The 25,313-nt window shown below is 39.7% G+C and overlaps 1 protein-coding gene across 2 annotated transcripts in view; it reads left to right on the top strand.

Annotated features, from left to right (window-relative positions):
- The window catches only part of RTN1 (reticulon 1), a 280,203-nt gene extending 269,560 nt beyond the window's left edge, over positions 1–10,643 (top strand). For both annotated transcript variants that reach the window (XM_054447579.2, XM_054447580.2), the window contains 5 exons: positions 1,125–1,263; positions 2,718–2,787; positions 3,382–3,428; positions 3,513–3,571; positions 9,839–10,643. In XM_054447579.2, the coding sequence (XP_054303554.2) occupies positions 1,125–1,263; positions 2,718–2,787; positions 3,382–3,428; positions 3,513–3,571; positions 9,839–9,881 (358 nt within the window). In that variant the 3' untranslated portion in view covers positions 9,882–10,643. The remainder of the gene's footprint in view (positions 1–1,124; positions 1,264–2,717; positions 2,788–3,381; positions 3,429–3,512; positions 3,572–9,838) is intronic.
- The last annotated feature ends 14,670 nt before the right edge of the window (positions 10,644–25,313 follow it).

The raw sequence follows: 25,313 nt of genomic DNA, 5'->3' as shown, positions 1-25,313 counted from the left end.
AGGGTGGGTTTCTGTTGAGGGCTCTCGTCTGGGTTGCAGATTGCTAGCTCCTCACTGTATCCTCACTTCTACTGTGGGACGGAGTGAACAAGCTCCCTTGGGCCTCTTTCCTAAGGGCACTAATCCCATTTGTGAGGGCTGTGCACTCATGATCTAATCACCCCCACAAGGCCCCACCTCCTAACACTATCACATAGGGGGTTAAGATTTCAACATGAATTTGGGGAGGACACATTCAGTCCATAACACTCCTGAAAACTCAAGCCAAATACTGCTTTACTCTTTTTATCTCAATTCACAGAGTTAAGTAAGCACTTAAAGCACTCTAGAAATATCCTTTAGGTAGATAACAGGTGCAGTCTTAAAGCAGAGGGGAGGCAGGAAAGGAGAGAGGAAGGATGGACCTCTGTGGAGGAGCTTGGCCAAGCAGAGGAGGCTTAAGCTGGGATGATTTTTATGTATTTATATATATATATATAATATATATATACATTATATATATATATAAAATATATATATATATAACATGTTTTTCCCATCCAAGAGTTAAATTTAACCATTTGAACTAATGAAAAATGTCATTACTAAAAATACCACTCAGTAGAACCCATAAGTATTTTAATATGGCCTAGGTCACTTGAGTTTTCAGTGCTCTTTCTATAAACCTGGAAGTAAATTCCAGAATTTAAACATGAATTCTTAGAGTTCTGATGAGGAACAGTTGGCAGCTAGGATCTGGGGCTATCTCAACTATTTAAAAAAAAGATAATTTATCTCCATGAAGTGATGTATGGAGAATTCAGCAAATGAGCTGATTTGGCACTGATTTTTTTTCTCTGGTCCCAGCTTGTTTCTCTGAATTTTCAGCGCACCCATGCTGTGTCTTAGGTAGCCAGAAACAGCCACAATGCTCCACTGAGAACCATGCTTTCTCTGTTCCCAGTGCACTGGAAGCAGGTGTGTACGGTGCCCTGTGGCCCTCACTGGCTGGCATAACCCCCCAGAGATGACTCCCGCTCTCACCCTCAGAGTGAGAGTAGGAACGCTTAGCTGTTACTGGGGTTTGGCAGCCTGTCTCGTGATTCCCTCTGACGGAATTTTCTGTGGGGATGGTTTGTTGACAGGGCCTACTTGGAGCTTGAGATCACCCTTTCTCAGGAGCAGATTCAGAAGTACACGGACTGCCTGCAGTTCTACGTGAACAGCACACTTAAGGAACTGAGGAGGCTCTTCCTTGTCCAGGACCTGGTGGATTCCTTAAAAGTATAGTGCTTAAGCTGTTCACTTTACAGTCTTGACTGTTATTTTCCCTAAAGGTGTAATATTATAAACTGCTACATCAAGAAGAATAAAAAGCAAGTGCTAATTACATTCTAGAGTCAAAAGACCTCCAGTTGTATGGCACCATGAAGCAGTCTAATCCCTTCATTGTACCAATGATGAAAATGTGGCTCAGACATTTGTCCAGGGTTGCCCAGTGAGTCACTGGCAGAGCAGGAATCAAACCCAGGTCACATAGCTTCTAGCTCTGTAGTCTTTACAACACACCAGATTCTCTCCTTAAACCATTTTTAGTTCCTCCAACAATTTCCCAAAATTAATATTAAGATAAAAAATCTGGATAGGGAATGGAAAACCATATATACTTTTGCATTGAAGGAAACTCTAGATTCTACTAATATTAATAGTAAGCCCTCCAAGTGTGCTTACATAGTTACAGCTCTGAGGCTAGAGGTATGCCCAGCCCCCTCTTGATGAGGATCAGGGACACCTGGGGCTCTCACTGAATTTGCTGGTTCCTTTGAACAAGTTGCTTTGGCCTCCTGGTGACTTACATGTAGAATCAAAGTTAGTCAATCGCGATTCGGCACGGCCATAAGCAGAGCTGGGGAAGCCCAGACAAGGTAGTTGTGAAGTTTCTGTGCTCTCACAGCACTTTATACACACCCTGGCAGGGGCTTGTACCGGGAGCTGTCTGGTAACTGTTCAAAGAAGGGCAAAAGGAAAAGTGAAAAATGTGGTCTTGGCCCTCAAAATGCTTTACTGGAATAATGACTTGCCATATAACGACTGAAGAGAGACACCAGGGCAATTATAATTACTTACGTTCGTGCTTTTAAGGCCATGATTGTATTTGTAATATAAAAATTGTGGGCCAGAACAGGGGTCAGCAAACCTTGTCCATAAAGAGACAGATGGTAGATATTTTAGGCTTTGCAAGCCACACCATCTGTGGCACCTTTTCAACTTTGCCATTGTAGCACAAAAGCAGAAAAAGACAGTACAAAAAGGAAAGGCTTGACTGTGTGCCCATAAGACTTCTGAACACTGAAAATTTGATTCAATATCTTTTCATATATTGGAAAATATTACTCTTGTTTTGATTTTATTTGAACATTTAAAAATGTAAAAACCTTTATTAACTCATGGGCCTATGCAAAAACCGGTCAAGGGCCACAGCTTGCTGACCCCTGGCCTAGATTATTATTTCCTTGAGTCCCTCAAACCTTGTAACAAACTGATCCAAACAGTTCCAAGAGAACTAAGGACTGGATCCTCTTTCATTGATTCTGTGATGAGCTTTCAAAGCCTTTCATTGACTATCGAAATCATGATGTATTCTGACTCGAATTCGAGTCTAGATAAAAGTCAATGATATGAGACTCTAACTTGTTAGGGAGGGTTTTAGGAGCTCTAATAATGCTTTTGTTCTTCAGTTTGCAGTCCTGATGTGGCTCCTGACCTACGTTGGCGCTCTCTTCAATGGCCTGACCCTGCTGCTCATGGGTAAGAGCAGATGAGAGTGTATACGTCTTCCTTCACACCCTCTGTGAAAATGCTGCTTCCTAGGCTGTAAGCTTTTTGTTTGTTTAAAGAGATTCCTAGGAACAAATGCCAGAGATCCCTGAGTGCAGAGCACTTCTCTTACCATCATAGTTCAATTAAAGAGTATAATATATATTATACACTAATAATGAATTCCTAAGTCTAAAGGGTTTTTTTTTCTTCAAACATAACTGGCTTCTTTCTGGCTTGTAATATATATATTTGGATCAATATATATATTTGGATCTGTTTACAGTGGCAGCTATGGATAGATTCATTTTCATCTTGGGAGGGGAGAGTTTATCTTAATTCTAGGAATAATTACAAAATACCTGTACAGGGCTCAGCATCATTTTATTTTCCCTATGAACTGCCCTGTCATCTTTTATCTAGAATACTGGATATTGCTTCTCAAAATAGGGAATAAAAAATAAAATAAAATGCTGGATATTCCAAATAATGCTATAATATCATATAACCATATAAAAATGTGTCTATAAGCGTATTCTTATTGATAACTCAGAATTTTAATACTATATTTGTTTTTCATCCCAGCCGTGGTTTCAATGTTTACTCTACCTGTAGTGTATGTTAAGCACCAGGTAAGTTCTATGTGATGTCAAATAATTACATTAAATTTTGACCTCATCATCTTTGGATGTGCTCATTTTTTTTTCTTTATGTAGGCACAGATTGACCAATATCTGGGACTTGTGAGGACTCACATAAATGCTGTTGTGGCAAAGTAAGTCACATAGTGCAATGCATAAAAGGAGAGACTCTCTTATACCAGCATTTGAGTGGATTAGGATAGGGGTAATGAGAAGATAGTAAAATGATAGATTGATTTATGATCATTCACTTACTGGAGTCATATATTCATTCTCTTCTCAATTATATTATTTTAGAAAATAAGCATAAGTTTTTTAACTCTCAATTAAATTAAACCCAGTGGTTTATTTCAGGTTGCATAATAAGTTTTAATGAATGAATGATATTAAGCTCTAAGGACTGGCCCATGTACAAGAACAAGATGCATTGGAGGAAAGAAGGAAACTTGATTCAAAAAAGTAAAATTAACAGTTTAATTCAAATAAAAACAAGTTAACATTTTTAATCTTTTAAACAATGAATAGCACTAATTTTTTTAAAATCATTAAAATTACTTTTAAAACTTTGAATTATTTTTAGAACTTTAAAATACATAAAATGTTTGCCAACTAAATACATCACACCATTTTAACTCAACAACTGTGTGTATGTGTTTAATACCACTGCTTTTTAAACCTGAGTCTTCAGCCTTACTTTATGGCTCCTTTATATATTAGGAGATAGAGATTTCAGTTTTACATATCCACAGCTAACATGGTCATTAAACTTAGGAGTTTTCCCTAATTCTTACATTACTATTTTTAGGTATATAGTCATCTAAAGTGATAGCTCTTATATTGCATTTATTCAATATTTTGTTTTATTTAAAAGCTAGCCTAATCTTTAACTATAAATATATTTCACCAAAGGACTAGACTTTTTCACAAAAACTCTATTTAATTATCTGATAATAATGTGGCTGGACCTAGGTGAGGAGATTTAGAGAGAGGCATTTTAGGTAGTTAAAGATACGTAATAACAAAATAAGAAAGGCCAATCACATTAAAGTTCTCTTGCTATTCGATTATACGTGACATGCTTCAGTTCTCTCTGAAGTTTATAAACTTTTGTTTTTTACTGTGTATTATTTACATTTGTCCTCTTAAAGTCATTAGGAACTCATAGGGTTCTATGTTGAATTTGGATCTTTGAGAGATCTACAACACATTTCAAAATGCCTGAAAGTATCAGCTTGGACGCAGGTGTAACCAATACCTAATGAAAATCAACACATTAAACATAAAATAATCATTTTATTTTGTATTAAGAAATGGTATCATAGCACAGTATGAGACTTGGTGGTACCCGAACCTGAGGAACCTGTTTAAAAATACAAATTCTAAGACTCCATACAGACCTATAGAATTAGAATTTCTAGGATTGGTAACCTGGAATTTATATTTTAATGAACTCTCCAGGTGACTTTTTGGCAGCTAGAACTGTGTTCATAAACTATAGCAAAGAACACCAGCATAGGAGTTTGGAAACTGGAAGATAGAAGTTCTAGACCTAAGTTGTCCAATACTTAGTTTGAGTATCACAAATCACACCTATTACTTTTTCATTTGGTTTCTTTGTTGAGTCCAAAAAGAGGAGTACCTGTTATGCTCTGGACACTTCATGTGATAGGTACAGAGGGTATAAAGATAAATGAAATGATCTCAGCCCTAAAAGAGCTCTTAGCCCAGTGGTGCAGACAAAATTATACAGAAATAAGTATAATAAAATATAATAAGTACAGTAGAGCTATATGAAATACTAAAGTCAGAGAGATGAGAAAACAATTGTTCCTTCCTGGACAGGATAGCGGAAAGCCATTAAGATAAGGTGGCATTTGACCTGGGCCTTGAAGGATGGGTAAACAGTCATCATGTGGATGATAAGGGGAAAGACATTGCAAGAGGAAGAGGTAATAAAGCAAAGACAGAGAAGCATGAAAATGTAAGTCATGTTCAATAGGCAACAGTCAACCAGTATGTCTAGAGCTTAAATGAGTCGAAAGATCAACTGGAAAGAATGTAGGAAGAGAGGCTGAGGCCAAGTGGTGAATGCTCTGTGGAGTTTTGACTCCAGCCCAGCAGGAAATGGCCACCCCTTGATGTTTTTAAGCAGGGGATTGATGTCATCAGATTTATGTTTTTTAAAGATCACTGTGGCAGTCTAGTGAGAAAAGAATTGGAGAGGGGAGAGACTAGAGATGTGGCCATCAGCTAGGAGGTTATCATAATTCAAACAAAAGTGACAAGGGCATGGCCTGGTTAAAATGGAGGGAAAAGAGAGATGGCAGAGAATGTAAAGTATATACAATGTACTTGTTAAGTTACAATTGGAAATCAATGCTGTGAAAAGGAATGGAAAGGAAATGTTACCTATGACTAATACGGCTTCTGTAATTGAGCTTCAGGCAGAGTTGGCTCTTAATTTCCTGGTAGCTAGGACAAAAAGAGAAACTAGGCAAGTTACATGGTTCTTACTATCTATCAGAGAGGAGGAAACAACAATTCTTCAAAATAACCTGTTTTGCCTGGCACTACATTTTGAAGGAAATTTCTTGGTGGGATCTTAACTCTAAGGCCTCTTCAACCTCTGAAATTGTAATTCCACCTTAGAATAAATAATTCCAGCAAAAGAACTTACACCATTTTAGTGGTACAGTTAAGAATATGATTGTTAGAATCAGATAGACTGAGTCCATTTCTGGCATTTTTAGCTGTATGAGCTCATCATAAATGTTATTTGACTCTATGAGCCTATTTCCTTATCCGTAAATTGGAAATGTTAATACCTCACAGGGTTCTTGGTGATTAAATGAGGTAATGTCTGTAAAGTATTCTTACTTGGATGTAGGAAACCCTCAATATTATATATCATTGTCATCATCATCATCATCCGATTACTGCTTAGAGATCAGTTCATGGGGTTTGGAGGTAGAGGATAGTCCCAGACTGGGCCAGTAGACACCAGGGCCAGTCTCTCCTCCATACTGAGTGACCCTGTCTAGGTCATTTCACCTTTGTTTGTCTCAGTTTTCCAGCTTAAAATGGGGGTTAATAATGCATAATAACACTTCTTAGAGTTTTGAAAATGAGGAAAAAAGCCTCAAATTTCAAAAGGCAAAATAAACACTGTAGAGGAAATTAAAGCTTCGAGTAAGTGAGACCATAATAAGAAATCTGTTTTAAGTGAATACAATTCCCTATGTCTAGGTGAGTTATGTTTTAGAATGATAAAGTAGCTTGTAATTTTACATAGAAGCTCTCTTGGTGACCTTTGATAAATCTCATGGAATAAAGGATATCTTGAAAACTCAAATTGGAAAGGAGCTGTCACGATCTTCAAATGAGAAGAAAGAAAGATTCTAGACGTTATATTTGGTAAATTGAAGGCCTAATTTCAAGCAAAAATCCAGAATGAATTAGTAAAACTGTAGAGACTCAGAATAGATCACTGTATGTTCACTAAACCCTGAGATGAGATGGACTTCCCTAGCCAGTGAGTATTCTGATTTTAGTGGGGGTAGTCAACAAGTCTTCTTGGTGTCCTTGTGGAAAAAAAATGGAGATGTATGATCCAGATGATAGCACAGGTGGTAGAATTCTAGAAGATTGAAATAATAGACCCTAAAGATGTTCATTAATCCATCCAATATGTGTCTAGGGCAAGGTATGTGACACAGGGCTCTGCCTTCGATCCCATCACTTTCAACTCCATTATTTCTCATGACTATGTGAAGACAAATCAAATATCTTTGTCAAAGTTCCAGATGATGTACAGTTTGAAGCAAAAGCAAATTCAGAAGATGGCAAGCTCAAGATTCAAAATGAATCAAGGGATCTTGAGTAAGCGAGAATGCTGAATTGAAATCAATAAAATGAAATTAATAAGGGAAGTGAAGTCCTACATTTAGGTTTCTAAAAAGTCAACTTTACAGATATAGAATGCGGGGAGGGATAGATGAGAGAGGGTAACAATAAGTGTGTATGTAAAAAATACCTCGGGGGTTTTAATTGCTTGATTGGTCACAGCCAAATGTGAGTCAATGATGTGCTGAAGCATCTTTAAAAAATCAATGCAATTTGAGTTGTTATTAGTAGGAATACAAAGTCTAAATCAACATAGGCAACAGTCATATTATATTCCATATTAGCCATTGCATATCTGTGTTCAATTTCAGGGTTGGACATTTTAACAGATGCATTAATACATTGGAGTAATGCCACAAAGATGACCAGGGTACTGTGGTATTAGAAATCTGATAGTGATGGGCAGTGAAGAGCAAACTTTGCTGGGGATGATTATCCTGGAAAAGAGATGACTTTAAAAGGACAGCATAGCCATTCTCAAATACTTGGAGGTCTAACGTTGCAAAAGGAGTAGGATTTCTCTTTTTCTCTCAAGAGCAGTGAATGGAAATTTTAGAAGTTCTGAGATTTGAATGAAATATGAGGGAAAAGAGTAATGATTAGAGTTGCTCAATAATAGAACCATCTGCCCCATGAAGGAGTGAGTACCCTGACATTCATTCAAGTATTCAAATAGAAGTTATATGGTCACCATTGCACATGTCCTTTGCTGGCTCCTCTTCCTCTTGTCCACTTCCCTTCTGGTCCTGTGACCCTAAAGGTTATCTCATGTCTAGGGCTGCAAACTTGTGTCTCCAGCCCAGACCTCTTCAACTAAGCACCAGGTCTATCCACTTATTTATGTAAGGTTTCTCTAAAGTGTCTCATAGACCTTTCAGATTCACTTAGCCACACATCTTGCAATCTCACCCCAGAACTTGTATTTCCTTCAGTCATCACAATCTTGGCAAATGGCATTTTCACCTGGTTCCTCAGGCTAAAAACCAAAGAATCTTCCTTGATTACTCTTCCTCTAATCCTAGCCTGTGCATTCAGTTTATCAACAGATCAAGTGGGTCCTGCAGCCTCATCTCTAAACTAACCCTGAGACTGTTCCCCTCTCTTCATTTCCATGTCTACCATACAATCCAGGCATTGCCTTCTGGTACTTGGACTGCTGTGGGTTTCTCTCCCTCTGTTCATTGCTTCTACTCTCATTTCCCGATTTTTTTTCACACAGTCACCATCATGATCTTCTTATATTAATCAGATCACATCACTCCCCTGCCTAAATTCATCAATGGTTTCCCATCACACAGAGTAGAATCTAATCTCCTTACCACATCCCACAAACTCCAACACCCACCATCTGGTCCCTGCCTGCCTTTCAGACCTCCCCTATCCATACCCCAAGCAAATGGGCTTCTCGTCTCCTTGCCACCAGCTTGTCCACTCTGTGATGCCTCTGCACTCATTACTCCCTCTGCCTGAAACACTTCACATCCAGATCTTTGCCTGATGGTCCTTTCCTGTCCTCTGAGGATCAGTTTCTCAGATGAGTGGATTTAAAGGAGGTGCTGCACACCTTACCACTGTGCCCCTCACTGCCTGCCATACCACCTTGTTTTTCTTTATAGCAGTTATCACCATCTGAACTTCTCTTGTCTTCTAGTTTATTTCTGTCTCCTCAATTCCTACAGGAATGAAAACTCCATGAGAGCAAGCATCTCCTCCCTTTTGTTGACCACTGAATTCCAGTACATGGAAGGGTACCTCATGGCACAGAGGGAGGTCTCAATGAAAATCTGCACAATGAGCTCATAAATCTTCAAATTAACAGAACACTTCCAGTGTAAACCTGTCCTAAAATCATGCTGCTACATTGTGAGCATCACAGAATTTCAGGACGCTGGAGATATCTAGTCTATGCCCACATTTTAATGAGTATTTAGGACCAGAAAAGTCCCTTAGCTTGCCGGATGCCACACAGCTAATTAATAGAATAGCTGGGACTAGGACTCAGGTTTTTAAATTCCACTTGTGGGTAGTTAGACTACTCCGAGGGTGAACATAGGTTCCTTTTCCTATGTCCAACATAGGAACAGATTACATCCCTAGTTATATAACCATCCCTACTTATGCTCCTCTTCCTGGCATAGTCAGTAATAGCACTTTCTCTCTCTTTCTGAAGTGTCCCAGATGGGGGATAAATAATCGCCCTAACTATATCACAGCTTCTGTAATCCTGAAATAAGTCAATATGTTCATCCACCTAAAAAGATCTAAAAAATGTGGCTTTCTTCCAATTCTCTTTTTTGTTGCTGTTATTTTCATTATCCAGTTTTTACTTCCTTCTTATTGCTTTATAGAAGAGTATTTACAGATGTACTTACCTAAAGACTGTATTATCTTCTGGAATATTAAGGTCTTTGGTCACTTAGCTAATTAAAGCAACAACACATAAAATGATTTCATTAATAACACTTGTGATTTACTACCTTTTGATACTGTCTTTTTAGGATTCAGGCTAAAATCCCAGGCGCTAAGAGGCACGCTGAGTAAACTGATTTCCCACCGGGGACTGGACACAAACAGGAATGTCTGGAGTGGTAACAGCTCTCTTCTTACTCGTTACTGCAAATTGATTGTTTTCCCCCTCTCCCTCCAGTACCATAATCTTAGAGACAAACCTTAAAACAGCTGTTTTTAGGCTGTTCCTTGTACTCTTAGGATATTTGAGTCACTTGTGTCAACCACTAAAGTATAGAGAAAAGTGTATTAGATGTGGTTTTTAATTTTGTGTTGCTAAAAAAAGTGCATGATGGTGAGAGCCCAAGTTATCTTTCCCTCTTCGGTGTTCTTCTCTTCTCTGCAATGCTTCTGTAGCTTCTAACGTTCCCCGTGGCTAGGCCTTTCCTGCGGAGTGCTCTGATGCAATAGTGGAAATCGCTTATATGTCCTTGGGTTGCTGGTTGGATTAATCTTTAATAACAATATATAGAATTGTAGACTGATGTTTTAGCATTTTTCCAACACACACAACGTAAAAATAAAAGCAGTCGACCGCACTTATGGTAATCAGTTTTGTATAACTTAAAATAATTAAATAAATGAATAAATCCAAAACAAACATGCAGTACTTTTGTTGTATGGGATTGGTGGGCTGATTTACATGTATGGTTACTAAAAAGTACCAGCATGTTAACTTTATTACAATTTGTATTACTTTCTCTGTAGTTCCTAATGGATTCAATTACGGACTCTGGATATTTGCACTTATGTACTTGATACTGAATGCATAAATAAATGTTACTAAATGTAGAATGTTCTTCCTCTCTTCTCATGCATGGTCTTACCAGAAAACACAAAAACTCGAAGTAATGAAGTCACTCGATGACATTCTGGGAGGGCTGAGAGCAAATGCTCACCTTATTTCTCTCTAGGACTGCAGAGCCAAACCCCAACCTGGCTTATGGTTTTTCTGGGTCATTAATAGAAACTGAAAAGTGGTAAACTGTCAATCACTCTTCACATTGTACTCTGTCGGGTGGATGCAGATATTTAAGATAGTTTTTAAAAACTTGAAAGTGATATAAATTCTTACATAAACTGTACAGCAATATGCAACAAAACACTGGCAAAAACAATTGTAATTGCCATGAACTCACCGTTTTAGTAATTACTTATTAAGCACTGACTGTGTGCCAAGCACTTAGAATAGGGCTGTGAATAAGAAAGATGACAATTCCTGCCCTCACCATGTGAAGTCTTCTAATAATTCCTCACTGCTTTTTGTACAAGTCCAATTGCATATTTTGTTTCCCTGCTACAATCAAACATCAAAGACGAAGAGGTAGAAGTGAATGAAAGGAGTAGCAGTTGGAGAAAAAAAGGAATGATTGCTTATAAAAAGCTGCCTTTTACCAGTTTTACACCTGGGTTCAGTGAATATTTGTGGAGTTATCCTTCTATATAAAGTGGTGTGAACGTTACAAGGGTCACTTGGCACTGTGCCAGCAGCCAGAAACTCTCATCACTGTGCTGGGGGAAAGGGCAGGTGGCTATGTGGAAATGCCAACTGAGCAAAGAGTAGCATAAAACAAGAGCCATCGGTGGGGCGTGGTGGCTTACGCCTGTAACCCCAGCACTTTGGGAGGTCGAGGCAGGAGGATCACAAGGTCAGGAGTTCAGGACCAGCCTGATCAACATGGTGAAACCCCGTCTCTACTAAAAATACAAAAATTAGCCAGGTGTGGTGGCACCTGCCTGTAATCCCAGCTACTTAGGAGGCTGAGGCAGGAGAATCGCTTGAAACTGGGAGGCAGAGGTTGCAGTGAGCTGACATCACACCACTGCACTCCAGCCTGGGCAACAGAGCGAGACTTTGTCTCCAAAAAAACAAAAGAAAACAAGCCATGATGCAGGGTTTGAGCAACAGAAGATTCTCAGGGGAGGTGAACTTCAGGGCTGGGTCCTGGTTTGGTTTTTGCCAGATGAAGAAGGTCCAGCCTGAGATAAAGAAAGAACATGAGCTAAAGTGCCAAGATGTGGAGTGCGAGGCGTATGCAGAGAATGGTGAGTTAAACAAGCTTAGATGGGTTGTAAAGTTCTTGGGGTGGGAATGATGGTGCCAGATAAGGCTGGAAAGGTGGGTTGAGATCACAATGGGAAGAAACTTGGATGCCTGTGCCAAGGAGTTTGGGCTTTATTCTCTACGTCTCAGAGAGTCACATAGACACAACAAAGGTGCAAGATACTGAAGTCTAGACCAATAGAGTGATAATTGTAACCTAACTCCACCCAGGTGCCAAACGACTACGTCTTTACCAGAACAGCCACAGAAAGAATAGAAAGATGTTCACCTGTCCCTGATCCTTGATGTTAGCCCAGCATGCCAAGCACCCACCATGGATAAGGTGCAGCTAACAGATGATGTGGAGGGAGATTGGACTGGAGCTGGTAACCAACTAGCTGTGGGGCTTCAAGATGAAAGCTGGCCTTGAGAATGAGTGCCTCCTTGAATTTTGCACCCAAGGAAGCTCGGTTGCCTCACCCTAGCCCAGCACTAAGACTCGCTGATCAGCAGGATGCAATGCCATTTTCCAGGACAGAGAGCCCAGAAGTGATTACTTGGGGAAAGAAGATACTAAGCTTAGTTTGGTGCCTGATTTTTTTTTAATGGTTACTAGATTTAGAAGAGGATTTTCTTTTTTCTTTATGTTTTTCAGCCTCCGACCTTTTAGACAAAGTTTCTTCTACATGGCTTTATTGTATAGAATTAATCTTCAATATCTGTATCTGTAACATTGTCCCCGTACTATAGACTCAGAATTCCTTTCACAGGCAGCTGCTCATTAGGAAGGTTTAATTAGGAACTCTCTTTGCTGGCAGTGGTGAAGATTCCTAAGGAAACTCCAGGCTTACAAAATAGTAGGTATGGATGTAGATTTTTCACAAATGGAACATGGGGCACATTATACCCTGTTTCTACAGGGAGCATCAGCCCAGGTGGTATTCAAAATGACAGAAATAACGTGAACAGATGAGAAGAGGAACAACAGCAGAGCCTCTGGAAAACCCAGAGTGAGTGAGGTGATTCTGAAAGCTGTGAACAGTAGAAAATTCTTACAGCTCATATATGGATGAGTGAAGGCAGTAAAAGCAAATGAAGAAGCTGCAGTATTCTAATGGATAAAGCACGATAGTTTCTATGTCCTCTGCTCTTTCCCCACCCATGTTAGTTTCCTAGGGTTGCTCTACCAAAGTACCAAAATCTGGGTTGTTTTTTTTTTTTTTTTTTTTTAACTCTCAGGCTGGAGTGAAGTGGCACAATCTCAGTTCACTGCAACGTCCACTTCCCCGATTCAAGTGATTCTCCTGCGTCAGCCTCCCAAGTAGCTGGGATTACAGGTGCGTGCCACCACACCCGGCTATTTTTTATATTTTTAGTAGAGATCGGGTTTCACCATGTTGGCCAGGCTGGTCTCAAACTCCTGACCTCAAGTGATCCCATCTCAGCCTCCTCCCAAAGTGCTAGGATTACCAGGTGTGAGCCATCGTGCCCAGCCTCAAAATCTGGGTTTCTTAAAACAACAGAAATTTATTTCTGGAGGCTAGAAGTCCAAAATCAAGGTGTTGACAGGGCCCTGCTCTCTTTGTCGGCTCTAAGGGAGAACGCTTCCTTGCCTCTTCTAATGTCTGCATTTGTCAGCCATCCTTGGTGCTCCCAGCTTGCAGACGGGATACTCCAGTCACTGGGTGCCGCCTCCCTGTGTCATATTGTCTTCCCTCTGTGTCCAAATTTCCCCTCTGAATAAGGACACCAGTTGTAGTGGAATAGGGCCCACCTTAAGGACCTCATTTTAACTTGATTATCTCTATAAAGACCCTGTTTCCAGTAAGGTCATATTTCTGAGGTACAGGGGTTTGGGGCTTCAACATATCTGATTTAAGGGTGGTGCACAGTTCCACCTGACACCACCTTAGGGCTCATATGGGCCCTTACCCTACCATAAAGACTTCCTCCTGGTGTAGATCCCAAACCTATCTCTGCATTTTGTTTCTCTCTCTAGGGAATCACTGCTGAGAAGCAGTCCCACAGCTTTCTACCTCACCCAAATGCACGTGGGGTGTGGTCGATTGCTGGGCCTTGCTTCACAGCTGTGAGGTTCTAGCAATCACCACATTGTCCTTGAATAGGGCTGCTCTGAGCATCAGAAAGTTAGCACTCTCTTCTGTGTGCAGAGAAGCACATGGGGGAGACAGAGGAGCCACCACTGGAGCTCACACCAAATGCAATCATGGTTGGAAGGGACTAAATCCCCTCTGCTGATCCAGGCAGAAGGGCCACCTGCCTTCAGACGCTGACCCACTTCCCTAGTGCTTGATGTTGGCACCCTCCTCAAGCTCCTCAATCGGATTTTTATTGTATAATTTTATTTTTGTGGTTTATTTTATGATTTTAAATTTTCCTTAATTCAATACATTTAATATTAAATTTAATGTTACAAAATCAGTCTGGCTGGCCACATTTTCTTTGATGAGTACATTGAAATGAATGAATTTGCATTCTAGACCATTATTGTCTTTGAAAGCAATTCTGCTAGAATCAGCTGTCTCTGGTTTCTTGTGGCAGACTGCCACAGTTACTACTTGAGACTGTCACTATGACAGTTACTACTGTTACTACTTGAGACCATCATTACGAGACTGAACGAAGGGGGATGAACGTAGAAATAATAACAAAAAAAAACAAAAGAAACTGTTTTAAAGGAAGGTGCCAGGGGAAGAAGAAGAGGGCTCCCTGCTTCTAGTGAGCAAGGGCAGCAGCCCTGAGCTTATACAGCCCTTTGTATTTATTGGGTAGGAAGAGCAGGGAGGAGGAGCTAATGATTGGTCAGCTGCTTGATTGATGACAGGTTCATATTATTGCTAACAGGCTTCAGATTTGCCTAATCATAAGAAACACTTGTGCCTGGGTCGTGTCTGCCCTCAGCATTCCTTCTGGGTGGCAGATGCAGTTTGTGAGTTTGCCAACATTCTGCATTTATGAGAACAGTTTGCTGTTTACTCATACAGCCTCCATTGGTATACTGAGTTCATCACGACCCTCACTCTTTCGGCCTGCAACAGTTTCTCCCTAAAATGATAAAATGGTCCTTAAGAATTAATACTTCATCTTGGCCTGCTTTCTCTAAACATACAACTGCTCTGGATTTTGCTTTGTATGTTTATGTCTTTATAAAACAAGAGAAGTCACCACTAAATTATGACAGGAGTCAAATTCTTAAGTGACTAATGGCAATCTATGTCAAAATAATACTCAAAAATTAAACAGTTCATATGAAGGGTAACTTTTTTTCAACTTTTATTTCGAGCCATCTCTAACAGAAATAAGGTAGCCAAATATAATGGACGAGACATTAACCTTTTTTAAAAAAATATTCAAACATTTTAAGTAACTAGCATTTTGTAACAAAACTATCACATTGAATTATATCTTTCCCAAAGTGATTTTTTCATGATGCATTTGACATGTCAGAATCAAGATATTTCAGACTGCTTTTTAAAATGTATTATTAAAATTAAATTTAACTTGTTTTTTAATAAAATATGATTTTAGCATCTCCCAGCCATTTTTCAAGTACTTAATAAGCTCAGTGGAGGAAATGCTTATGTTTGGCTTATGAATCAAGGTGATGGTAAAATGTACTTTGTCAAAATTCAAGTAGTGAATAGATAATTCTCTTTTTTATCTTTGTTCCCTTGACTTATAAATCCAGGGCCAGTCAATAAAAAGGGTGTGTGTGTCATGGAGACAGAGAGAAATGAACAGGGAAGAGCATACGAAATGGGGTACACAGATTTGCCTCCAGCTTTCTGGAGCGGTGTTTCATCCTTTCAGCAAAACATTCTGGAGGAATACCTGGCCAGTCCTCACCCACAGTGCCCCTCCAAAGCTCTACACTTCCCTAAGACATGTTCCTGGAATGCTTTCACATCCCTGTGGTTCAAGAGGCACATGCAACCACGTGGAAGCCCACTGCGCTTCAAGCTCCCTCTTCTCCCCTATCAGGGAAGATTCCCACTGGGAGTAGAGTGTGAATGTATACCCCTTCAGTGGAGAGAGTTCAGAAGCCAGCTTTGCAAGCAAAGAATTTCTTTAATCACATATTTCATCTTAGAAGTTAATGTGAACTTGCCTGTCATTGCATATGACCTTTGCATTTACCTTAATTTAAAAATTCTTCCCCATACTTCTGTATTAAGTTGATTCAAGGAGAATACACCATGTTTTTCTTTTTACACCAAGTAGCCCTAGTTTGAGATACATGGTCTTCAGTACTCAAGATGCCATGAAGGCAGTTTTGGCTGGGAGATGAAATAGGTTTTGTCCTTTGAAAGGGGCTGCACCATGACAGCAGACTTGGGAAGACCATGCTGCATCTTAGCCAACCTCGGCTTTCTTCCTCTCAGAAACTCTGTGAGTGTCTGTCCTCCAGAAAGGCAGGTGAGGCCCTTACTTCCAATTAGCTAGCAATAATAAACAAAGGATTTTATTATCAAATCTTTATAACATTATCAGGGATATTCCCAAAGGTGTACGGACAATGTTTTTTACAATAGCAAATATTGAAAACAATCCTAACATGCCAAGTATCAAGCAATTGAATAAGTAAATTATAGACCTTCTAATGAAAGACCATATAGCCACTTAAATCATCTTGGGGAATGATATTCTGGCATGGAAAATTGTTCACAATATAGCACCGAGTGAAGAAGGTAAGCTACAAAAATAATATGAAATGCACAGGGAAACATTAATTCGTAAAATGAAGAAGTCAACATAGAAAATATGAGGGCATACAACAAATATTGAATGTAATTATCTTTCCTCAGGGCAGGCTTTGAAAGATTATCGTTTCTCTTTGTATGTGTGCTTCTTAAGGTTTTTAGATTGTTTACATTTTATCTGTGGTGTCTTTTTCTCATTTTTTAAAAATTGAAATATTGTTCCAAACCCCATAGCTATCAAAACCAAAGCTATGAAAATGAATGAAAAATCACCGCCCAGTAAATATTATTCTCTCATTTGGTCCCATTTGTGTTCAAATCAAAATTTAGATTTTTCTTACCTGCATCTCTGGTTCACACCTGCACCCATGCCTTTCTCTTTTCTGCTAATAGGTAAACTAACTGGTGGGTGTCAAAGGAGGATGGAATTTATATGTTTCAAAACAAAGCTTATTCTCTTAACATTGTTGATTTGCTTTATATAACTAATAATTGTACTAATTTCTTTCTGCTTTATTTATTTATTTATTTATTTTGAGACAGAGTCTCACTCTGTCCCCCAGGCTGGAGTGCAGTGGCACAATCTTGGCTCACTGCAGCCTCTGCCTCCCAGGTTCAAGCAATTGTCCGCCTCAGCCTCCTGAGTAGCTGGGATAACAGGCGCCAGCCACGACGCCTGGCTGATTTTTTGTATTTTTAATAGAGATGTGGTTTCACCGTCTTGGCTAGGCTGGTCTTGAACTCCTGACCTCGTGATCCACCTGCCATCCTAGCAAAGTGCTGGCAGGTGTGAGCCACCACGCCCAGCTGCCATTGTTGTTTTTAAATTAAGTTTATTTTATTTTTTTCAATAACAGAAGTAATATATATTAATTACAGAATATTTAAATGATGCAGATTCTCCTATTCAAAGAAAACCACCATTGGCATTTTGGGATAAAGCCTTTTTTTTTCCTAGACATTTAAAAATAATTGAATTCATATTATCTATATAATTTTTGAATTCTGCCTTTAAATTTAAAATAACAAATATATTTCATATACATTTTTCTATGGTATCTTTCTTACTCAAAATGATATGGTATTAGATTTCTCAAACACACTGGATGTTTTTAAGGTATCAAAACTTTTAAATATAGGGGAAACATTCTAAGAATAAGTTCTCTTTTTTCTTATATTGTGAAATTTGCTGCCAGTTCTTGAATTATGATCTGCTAATTGCCCTTCATGTTTCTATTTGACCAGTCCTCTTATTTATAACCAAAATTTAAGAAAATGATAAAAATACTAATATTTGTGCTATGGATATATCTCAAGTCTTTCATTTTACTTAGTAATATTACATTTTAATTTAGTATGGTATTTGAAAGACTTTTAAAGCCCAAAACTTCTCTCAACTGAAACATGACAAATATCTTATTGCTTATAACCATAAAAGGCACTGTGCTAAGTGTTTACATTTATTGTTTCATTTCATCTTCAAATTAGGCCTATAGAAAGAGATATACCATTTTACATATAAATGAACTCCTAGTTCAAATCTTGCCTAAGATCAGTCTTAAAGACAGAGGTTTGGATTTGAGAATGTTATTCAATCACATTTTATCTCTAAGTTGCAAGTCAGTTGAGAAACATGCCAAGGAACCAGCTGAATGAAGATCAGATGACCAGTTCTGCTACTGATAAAGTTGCTTAACTATGGCCAGAGTGAGGCTTCCTGTGATTTCTATTCCCTCAGCACCAAGTGAGGATGCGCACCTTAACCCCTGCACTGGACAGAGCTCACAATACAAGGAAGCAGAGCAGCAGTGAGTCTGGGGGGCAGGCCAGGCCGACAGGGAGAGAACAGATGAGGCCAGGCCTCCTCAATTCCCTCTCCAATATCACGCTTCTTCCTTTGAGAAGAATGAAGAAAGGGTAGAGGGAAGATACAAGTTTTGCCACCATTTGTTTTCCTCTTGGGAATGGATTGGAAGTACCTGTGTCCCATAGACAGAGAGAGTAGATTTCAGTCCAGGTCTTTTTATACCAAAAGCCAATGGACTTTACTTACAACAGCCAACAATGATGACAAGACCTATTTATTCATTAAAACATGCCATCTATGAGGACTTCTATTAGGCAACACCTTAAATAATATAGTTTGGAGTCTATACTGTCCTTAAAAAGAAACAAAACTGAATTTTTCTCTATTAATTTTTGTGAATGCAACCCATCAATCAGAGCCTAGCAGGTAACAGCCCACTCAAAAGAGTAACTGAATGGAGTTTAATGAAAAAGTAGGGCAGAGTTTAGGAAGACCAACCAGAGATGATGCGGTGCCTGTGGTCTAGCAAGAGTGGGAGCCTCTACCACCCTTACACCTGAAGGGACAAAAGGAGGGAATGCGCACTTAAACCAGAGAAAGTAGCCAGGGCCTCCTGACAGGAGCTGAGGTTCAGAGGAAGGCTGCAGCCAGCCCTCCATGAAGGTTACAGGGAGAAAGCCCAGGCAATAAACAACCTTTTCACTCTTCTTACAGCCGTCTCAGACACAGGCTTTCCATTCAAAAAGTGACTTTGAAAATTTAAAAATTAAATACTACCACTCAGTTTGGTGGGGTGTTTTCTCCCCTCCATCAGGGCATACACTTGTCAGAAACTACTATGTTATCTGTATTTTCTTTCTGATACTACTCACATATTGAGGGCTCAGTACAAATATAGCACCTCAGCATGTAAATTCTCATAAGGACAAGTTGCTCAGCAATGACTGTGATGCATCTAGTCTGAGATAACTATTAAATAGGCAGTATTGTTATTTTTTCATGGGGCATTCATAAGAATATCCAGAAACTCCGTAGTACTCATTCCATCCAATAAATATGTTTGAAGTACTCCTAACTTGAAAATTTTAAACTCTTAAATTTTTCTCAAAGAGAACTTACCACACCATAATCTCTCAGTGGCAAATCGATCCTGTCTACCTTTTTGCTCAATAGAATATATAATTCATGGTTTGTTTTCTTTTCTTCCCCTAAGTAGGAAAGAACATTCAAATGCTTGCTACCACAAAATATATTCCCAGTAGAATAAATGGAGTTTTCTTTAGGGACCTTTATATCATGGTATTTATCTGTATGAGCCCATCTGTGCCCCCAGTTTATGATAGAATTGTAACCTCCATTGGGAAGAATAGTGCTAAGCCAAGGGCATCCTCTTCTGGCTGTTACAGAATTTCTTACTAGATAAAATGCACTTACTTTTTTACCCTTTTTACAAAACTTTACTTTGATTTTCATTTTGCTCTTTAATTCTTTATTTGGTATTATATTACATATATCTAGCTAATTAACTAATTATATAGTTCAGCTACTTGATATATTAGTCAATAAGTTTATTTTGAGGCTATCAGTATAAAATTTCCTAAGAATTGTATAGCATCATTGAGCCAGGGACTGTGCCAGGCTCTTTACAAACATTAACCTTCAGAAGTTCAAAATTCTACATGATTGGTACTTTTATTTTTATTTTCCAAGTGAGGAAACAAAATCTCAACCTAACTGGCGCAAGTTTCCACAGCCAGTAAATGAGCCCTGATTATCTGTTTTTGAAGCTGGGCTCTTTCCACTGAGCCATACTGCCTTTCTAGTGTTTCCTGGCCCCTCTCCCTTCAGTCTCTAGCTCAGGAACAACACTTTCTCTGCGCGACTATTTGGTTGCAAGTAATAGAAACCCACTAAAGTATATTAACCATAAATGGGCATTTACTGGAAGAACACAACAAAATCCAAAGGCTTAACTGCACGGGATGGAGTATTTTTCTCAACACACAATTTTGCTGCTTTGACCTTTGTGGTTAAAGACGGAAGTGCTTAAATCCAGGCATTACCTAACAATCCTGCCATGAATAGAGGAAGAAAAGAAAGCACACAAATCTTAAGGAGCTTTATATAATGACTTAATTTTATATACACATTCATCCTGAGCCAGAATACACATCTACTTTGCAACAGGAAAAGCAGCCGTAACAGTTGGAGTCATGGTGACAATTCATTCTGTAACTCCGGAAGCTCATTTATCCAGCAGAGCTGAGAATCAGGAGTTCTCATTAACTAAAATCACAGTTAACTAAGATTTACCCCTTTAAAAATAGTAATTAGGCAATAATTCTGGTGCCATAAAATTTATTTAGAAGCAACCTTTATGCACAATGTAATCTGATGATTCAAAATGTCCTTCAGCATCTTGTAATGGTAATGATCAGGAAGACCATTGTGAATGTCAGTTCTTGCCATACTGGCCTGGATACAAGAGTGGTGTGAAAGACCCTGTGGAAGTTGCTTTTTTCCCTAGTATTTTTTTCTTTCCAATACTAGGCCTGAACTGCAGAAGATATTAAGCCCTATACTTTTTAAAATTCTGAACACATGAATCTTTTCTATTATGTTTTCAACAATATTGTAAATATCTATTATGTGCTAGGGACTGTACTAGGTGCTGCAAGAGATGCAGATTTATGGTATGGCTTCTTTTGCTCCAAGCATTGTTTTAAACATTTTAACTATGTTAATTGATTTAATTCTCATGATTATCCTACAATGAAGGCCCAGTTTTACAGATGAGAAGACTGAGGCATAAAGTTTATGAAGATACTAAGTAAGAAGGCTATTACACAGAAAACCATAAATCCGCTCAGCCTGTGATAACTATCACCTATGAAAAGTTTGAACAAAGTGCTTTGAAAACTCAGAGATTATTGGGATAATAATAGGCAGAGAAACCATCTGCAGTGCAGGCTTTGAGTTTGAACAGGCTGAAATTTTACATGCTTGCAGCATAGCCAAGTGAGAATGTTTAGTCTTCGAGATTAACACTTAGGGGAGAAGATGGGCAGGAGATGCAACTCGAGAGTTATTTGTGAAGATTTACCTCTATGCGAGAGGAGAGTTTAGAGAGTATAAAGAGACCAGGATGGAGCCCAAGGAGAATGCCCCCTTTCAGCAAACAGAAGAAAGAAAACAAGGGAGCCAGTGAAGGATGTGAAGAAGGAATAACCAGAATGAGAAAAGTAGAATGGCACAACGTCTTGGGAACCAATTAGGAGTGAGTTTCTAAAGAAGGGTTGAGGGAGCTGGGCAAGGGTGTCAGATTCTGCAGGAAAGAAGATGAAGTTGAATGAGGCTTGAGCAAAGGCAATTAGAAGATGAGGAGGAGGCATTTTAGAATGCAGAGTAAAAGGATGCATTACAGCCAAGATGTAGACCACACTTTTAAGAAGTTTGGCAACGAAGGGAAGCAGGGGGATTCCATGGCAGGGGGGTTTATGAAAGGCCTAGGTTTAGTAAGAGAACACTGGGCTGGAGGTCCGAGGAACACTTGGAAGACCTAGGTGAGCAGGAGCTCATTGAGGAAGGTCCCTGAGGAGATGGAAGAGAATGGGAGTGAGAGCTGCAATTATTTATGTGTATTTTTACTTTCCCTAAAGAGCTCCAGAAATTCTTACCTGCATCCACATATGGAGGTCATTCAGTGACATTTTGTAAACTAATAAAAAAGAAAAAAAGACAGATTTTTAAATCAAATGGAGGGTTTAGCTACTCCAACAATCTTACTGAATCATCTTGAGATGAATCATCAAATACACTTTTTAAAAATAACAACTAAAAATAAGAAAAAATAAGGAAAATAAGAATATTGCTACTTAAAGATCACAGTGTTGGAATTGTCTGTGAAAATGCTAAATGAGCATTTAAAAACATAATCATTGCTACAAGGATGGCCCCTGAAATGTAATTTAAGATAATAATGATAAAATGAAATAAGGTACCTTTGCTAAATATGGCATTGGTTGTTTCAGGCCTAATTTAGTTTCTAATTACTCTGCAAATTCTCACTTGAAAAAAATCATAATGCCTGTAAATTGATATCCTATCCTACCATAAAATGTTACCTTAGGCAGAAATAAATTGATTTATTACCAAGCAGCTATCAGCAGAGAGCAGCCCGATCTGTTCATCAGCACCATATTCACAGCAATATTGTCTGCAGCATAAAATCCAATTCCTTAGTTTGGAATTCAGGCTCTTCACAATAAAGTCACTACCCAAGTTTCTGGCTGGTCTTCTGCTTTTCCTCTCCAAGCACCTAACACTCATTGGCCACACCTCCATGGCTCTGCTAACAACCTGTAGAATGCGGAGTGCCCTCCTCACCCCAGCCCCAACTCCCTGCCCTGGTTGTAGGGCCACAGAACAGCTCTGGCAGAGCAGGCAGTGCTCCAACCTGGAGTCGGAAGTCCTTCCATGCCACTGTTCAATTCTACGACTGGGGGGTTAACCTCAAGGTTATTGAATCGCTCATCTAAGTGTAATTTTCAAAAAATAGGATACTGATAATAATCACCCCAGAGAGTTGTGATAAAGTCATGGAAGCAAGTACATTTCGTAAAACTGTAAAATGCCTTGCAGTTGTGGGCAGTAGTTATGGTACCGCACTTCTCATAGGGAATTGCACCTGGTTCTCAAGTGTGCTTCAAAATCCTCCCTTTTCCCACCTTCAAGGCCGTCTTCTTAGGAACAGGGGACAAATCTCATCCACGTGTTTAGTCAAATGACCGATTAGACTATTTGGTATGTAAGAAAGCCCCACACATGCCGACTGGATTAACTGAGAAAGTGAACCTCTACGGAAAACAGCACTGCCCAAGCTCATAGTCCCCGGAATGGGGAGGGCTCTAGAAAGGAGGATCATGTGAGGGGAAGCAGCTGGCAGCTCCGGATTTCTACTTCCTCCTTTTTTTTTTTTTTTTTTTTTTTGAGACAGCGTTTCGCTCTTGTTGCCTAGGTTGGAGTGCCATGGCGCGATCTCCCAGGTTCAAGCCATTCTCCTGCCTCAGCCTCCCGAGTAGCTGGGGTTACAGGCACACGCCACCGGGCCCGGCTAATTTTTGAATTTTTAGTAGAGACGGGGTTTCACCATGTTGGCCAGGCAGGCCTCATCCTCTTTCTCTTGCCTCTCTCTTCCTCAGCGCGGCCTCCCCTGGCGCCACCTGCAGGTCTGTTTTGTATAATACATGCTCAGCACACAGTACACAGTAGGCACACAACAAACACGCCATCGAGTGACAATGGCATGGAAATAAAACCAATTTCCCACCTCTGTGACAGTGACGGTTGATTTCATTACAGAAATTTTCACTGAGGATTGAACGACCAAGAGGCTTAAGGAAGCCTAGGGATGGCAGAAAGGAGAGTCGCATTTCTATTTCAGAAGAAATGCTTTTTATTTTCCATTAGTAGAAGGAAAAGACGAAAAATACTTAGCCTGTGCTCTGTGGTAAGCACATCTTTATTCTGCTTAATCTTCATAATCCCAATATGTAAAATCTCATTGTACAGATGAAGAATGGAGGCTTGAGTCTAAGCCAGTCTAAAACCTGTAGCAAATAACGCAACCGATATATGTCCCAAACCTGTTTAGCCCCAAGAAATTGCTGGAGATAGATAAAAACAAAGACAGGTAATGGAAAAGGGATCCTCTTAGTCAGTTGTTACAAACACCGACATGGTCTGTTCTTCCTCAAAGATGCCCTGCTTTCCTTGTTTGGCATAACTCCATCAGAGGCACCAATCCATCTGTTTGCTTCTCTAACCATCTGGCACTACCTGGGGAACATAATCTTCCTGCCATTTTACCACAAAAATACCCATATGCTGGAGTCACTGTAGCTGAGAATTATAGCCTGACCACAAGACAGACACTTTAGAAGCTGTGAGAATCCCAAGGGATAGGAAATCTTTGTTGAATATATAAACCTCTTGCAGACCATCGAGGAGGAAAGTAAACTTGAAGATTTAAACTGGGGAAATCTTACCAGTACACAATGCGGGAGGACCAAGCCTTTGCAGCCCCTAAGAAGGATTCACCCAGCCAGCTAGGTGAGTCACTCAGCATCACAAGGGACAGATGTCGGGGTTCATAAATAATAGTATGGACAACATATGTATGGCGGACATCCTGTGGAAAAACCTCCAGCTCTTCTGAACCCTCTTCTCTCCTGCTGCCTCCCCAGAGAGGCTAGAAATTCAGATTCTCACTGTCCTAACCTCTTTTTCTTTTTTCTTTTTTCTTTTTTTTTTTTTTGAGAAGGAGTTTTGCTCTGTGGCCCAGCCTGGAGTGCAGTGGAGCGATCTCGGCTCACTGGAAGCTCCGCCTTCCAGGTTCACGCCATTCTCCTGCCTCAGCCTCCCGAGTAGCTGGGACTACAGGCGCCCGTTACCACGCCTGGCTAATTTTTTGTACTTTTAGTAGAGACGGGGTTTCACTGTGTTAGCCAGGATGATCTCGATCTCCTAACCTCGTGCTCCACCTGCCTTGGCCTCCCAAAGTGCCGGGATTACAGGCGTGAGCCACTGTGCCCAGCCTCTAACCTCTTTTTCATGGGTGGCCTTGGGATCCAGCTCTAGCCGCTGAGACATAAAAGGAAGTGTATGGGACTCTGAGCAGATTTTCTTCCTTGAGGAAAAGGAAGAAGTGTTCTACATGTGGCTGCTTTCCACTTCTCCCTGCCTTTGCACAAGGGTGGGATGTCTGGGGCTGCAGCAGCCATCTGTGACCATGAGGCAACAAGCTTGATGATGAAATGATAACATGCACAAAGCACTGAAACAGGCAACCACTTTCTATATGTGAGATGTTTGACCCAACTATCAAGAATGGA

This window comes from Pongo pygmaeus, chromosome 15 (assembly GCF_028885625.2).
Source record: "Pongo pygmaeus isolate AG05252 chromosome 15, NHGRI_mPonPyg2-v2.0_pri, whole genome shotgun sequence".
Classification (NCBI taxonomy): domain Eukaryota; kingdom Metazoa; phylum Chordata; class Mammalia; order Primates; family Hominidae; genus Pongo; species Pongo pygmaeus.
This window is presented reverse-complemented; position numbering and strand designations above follow the sequence as displayed.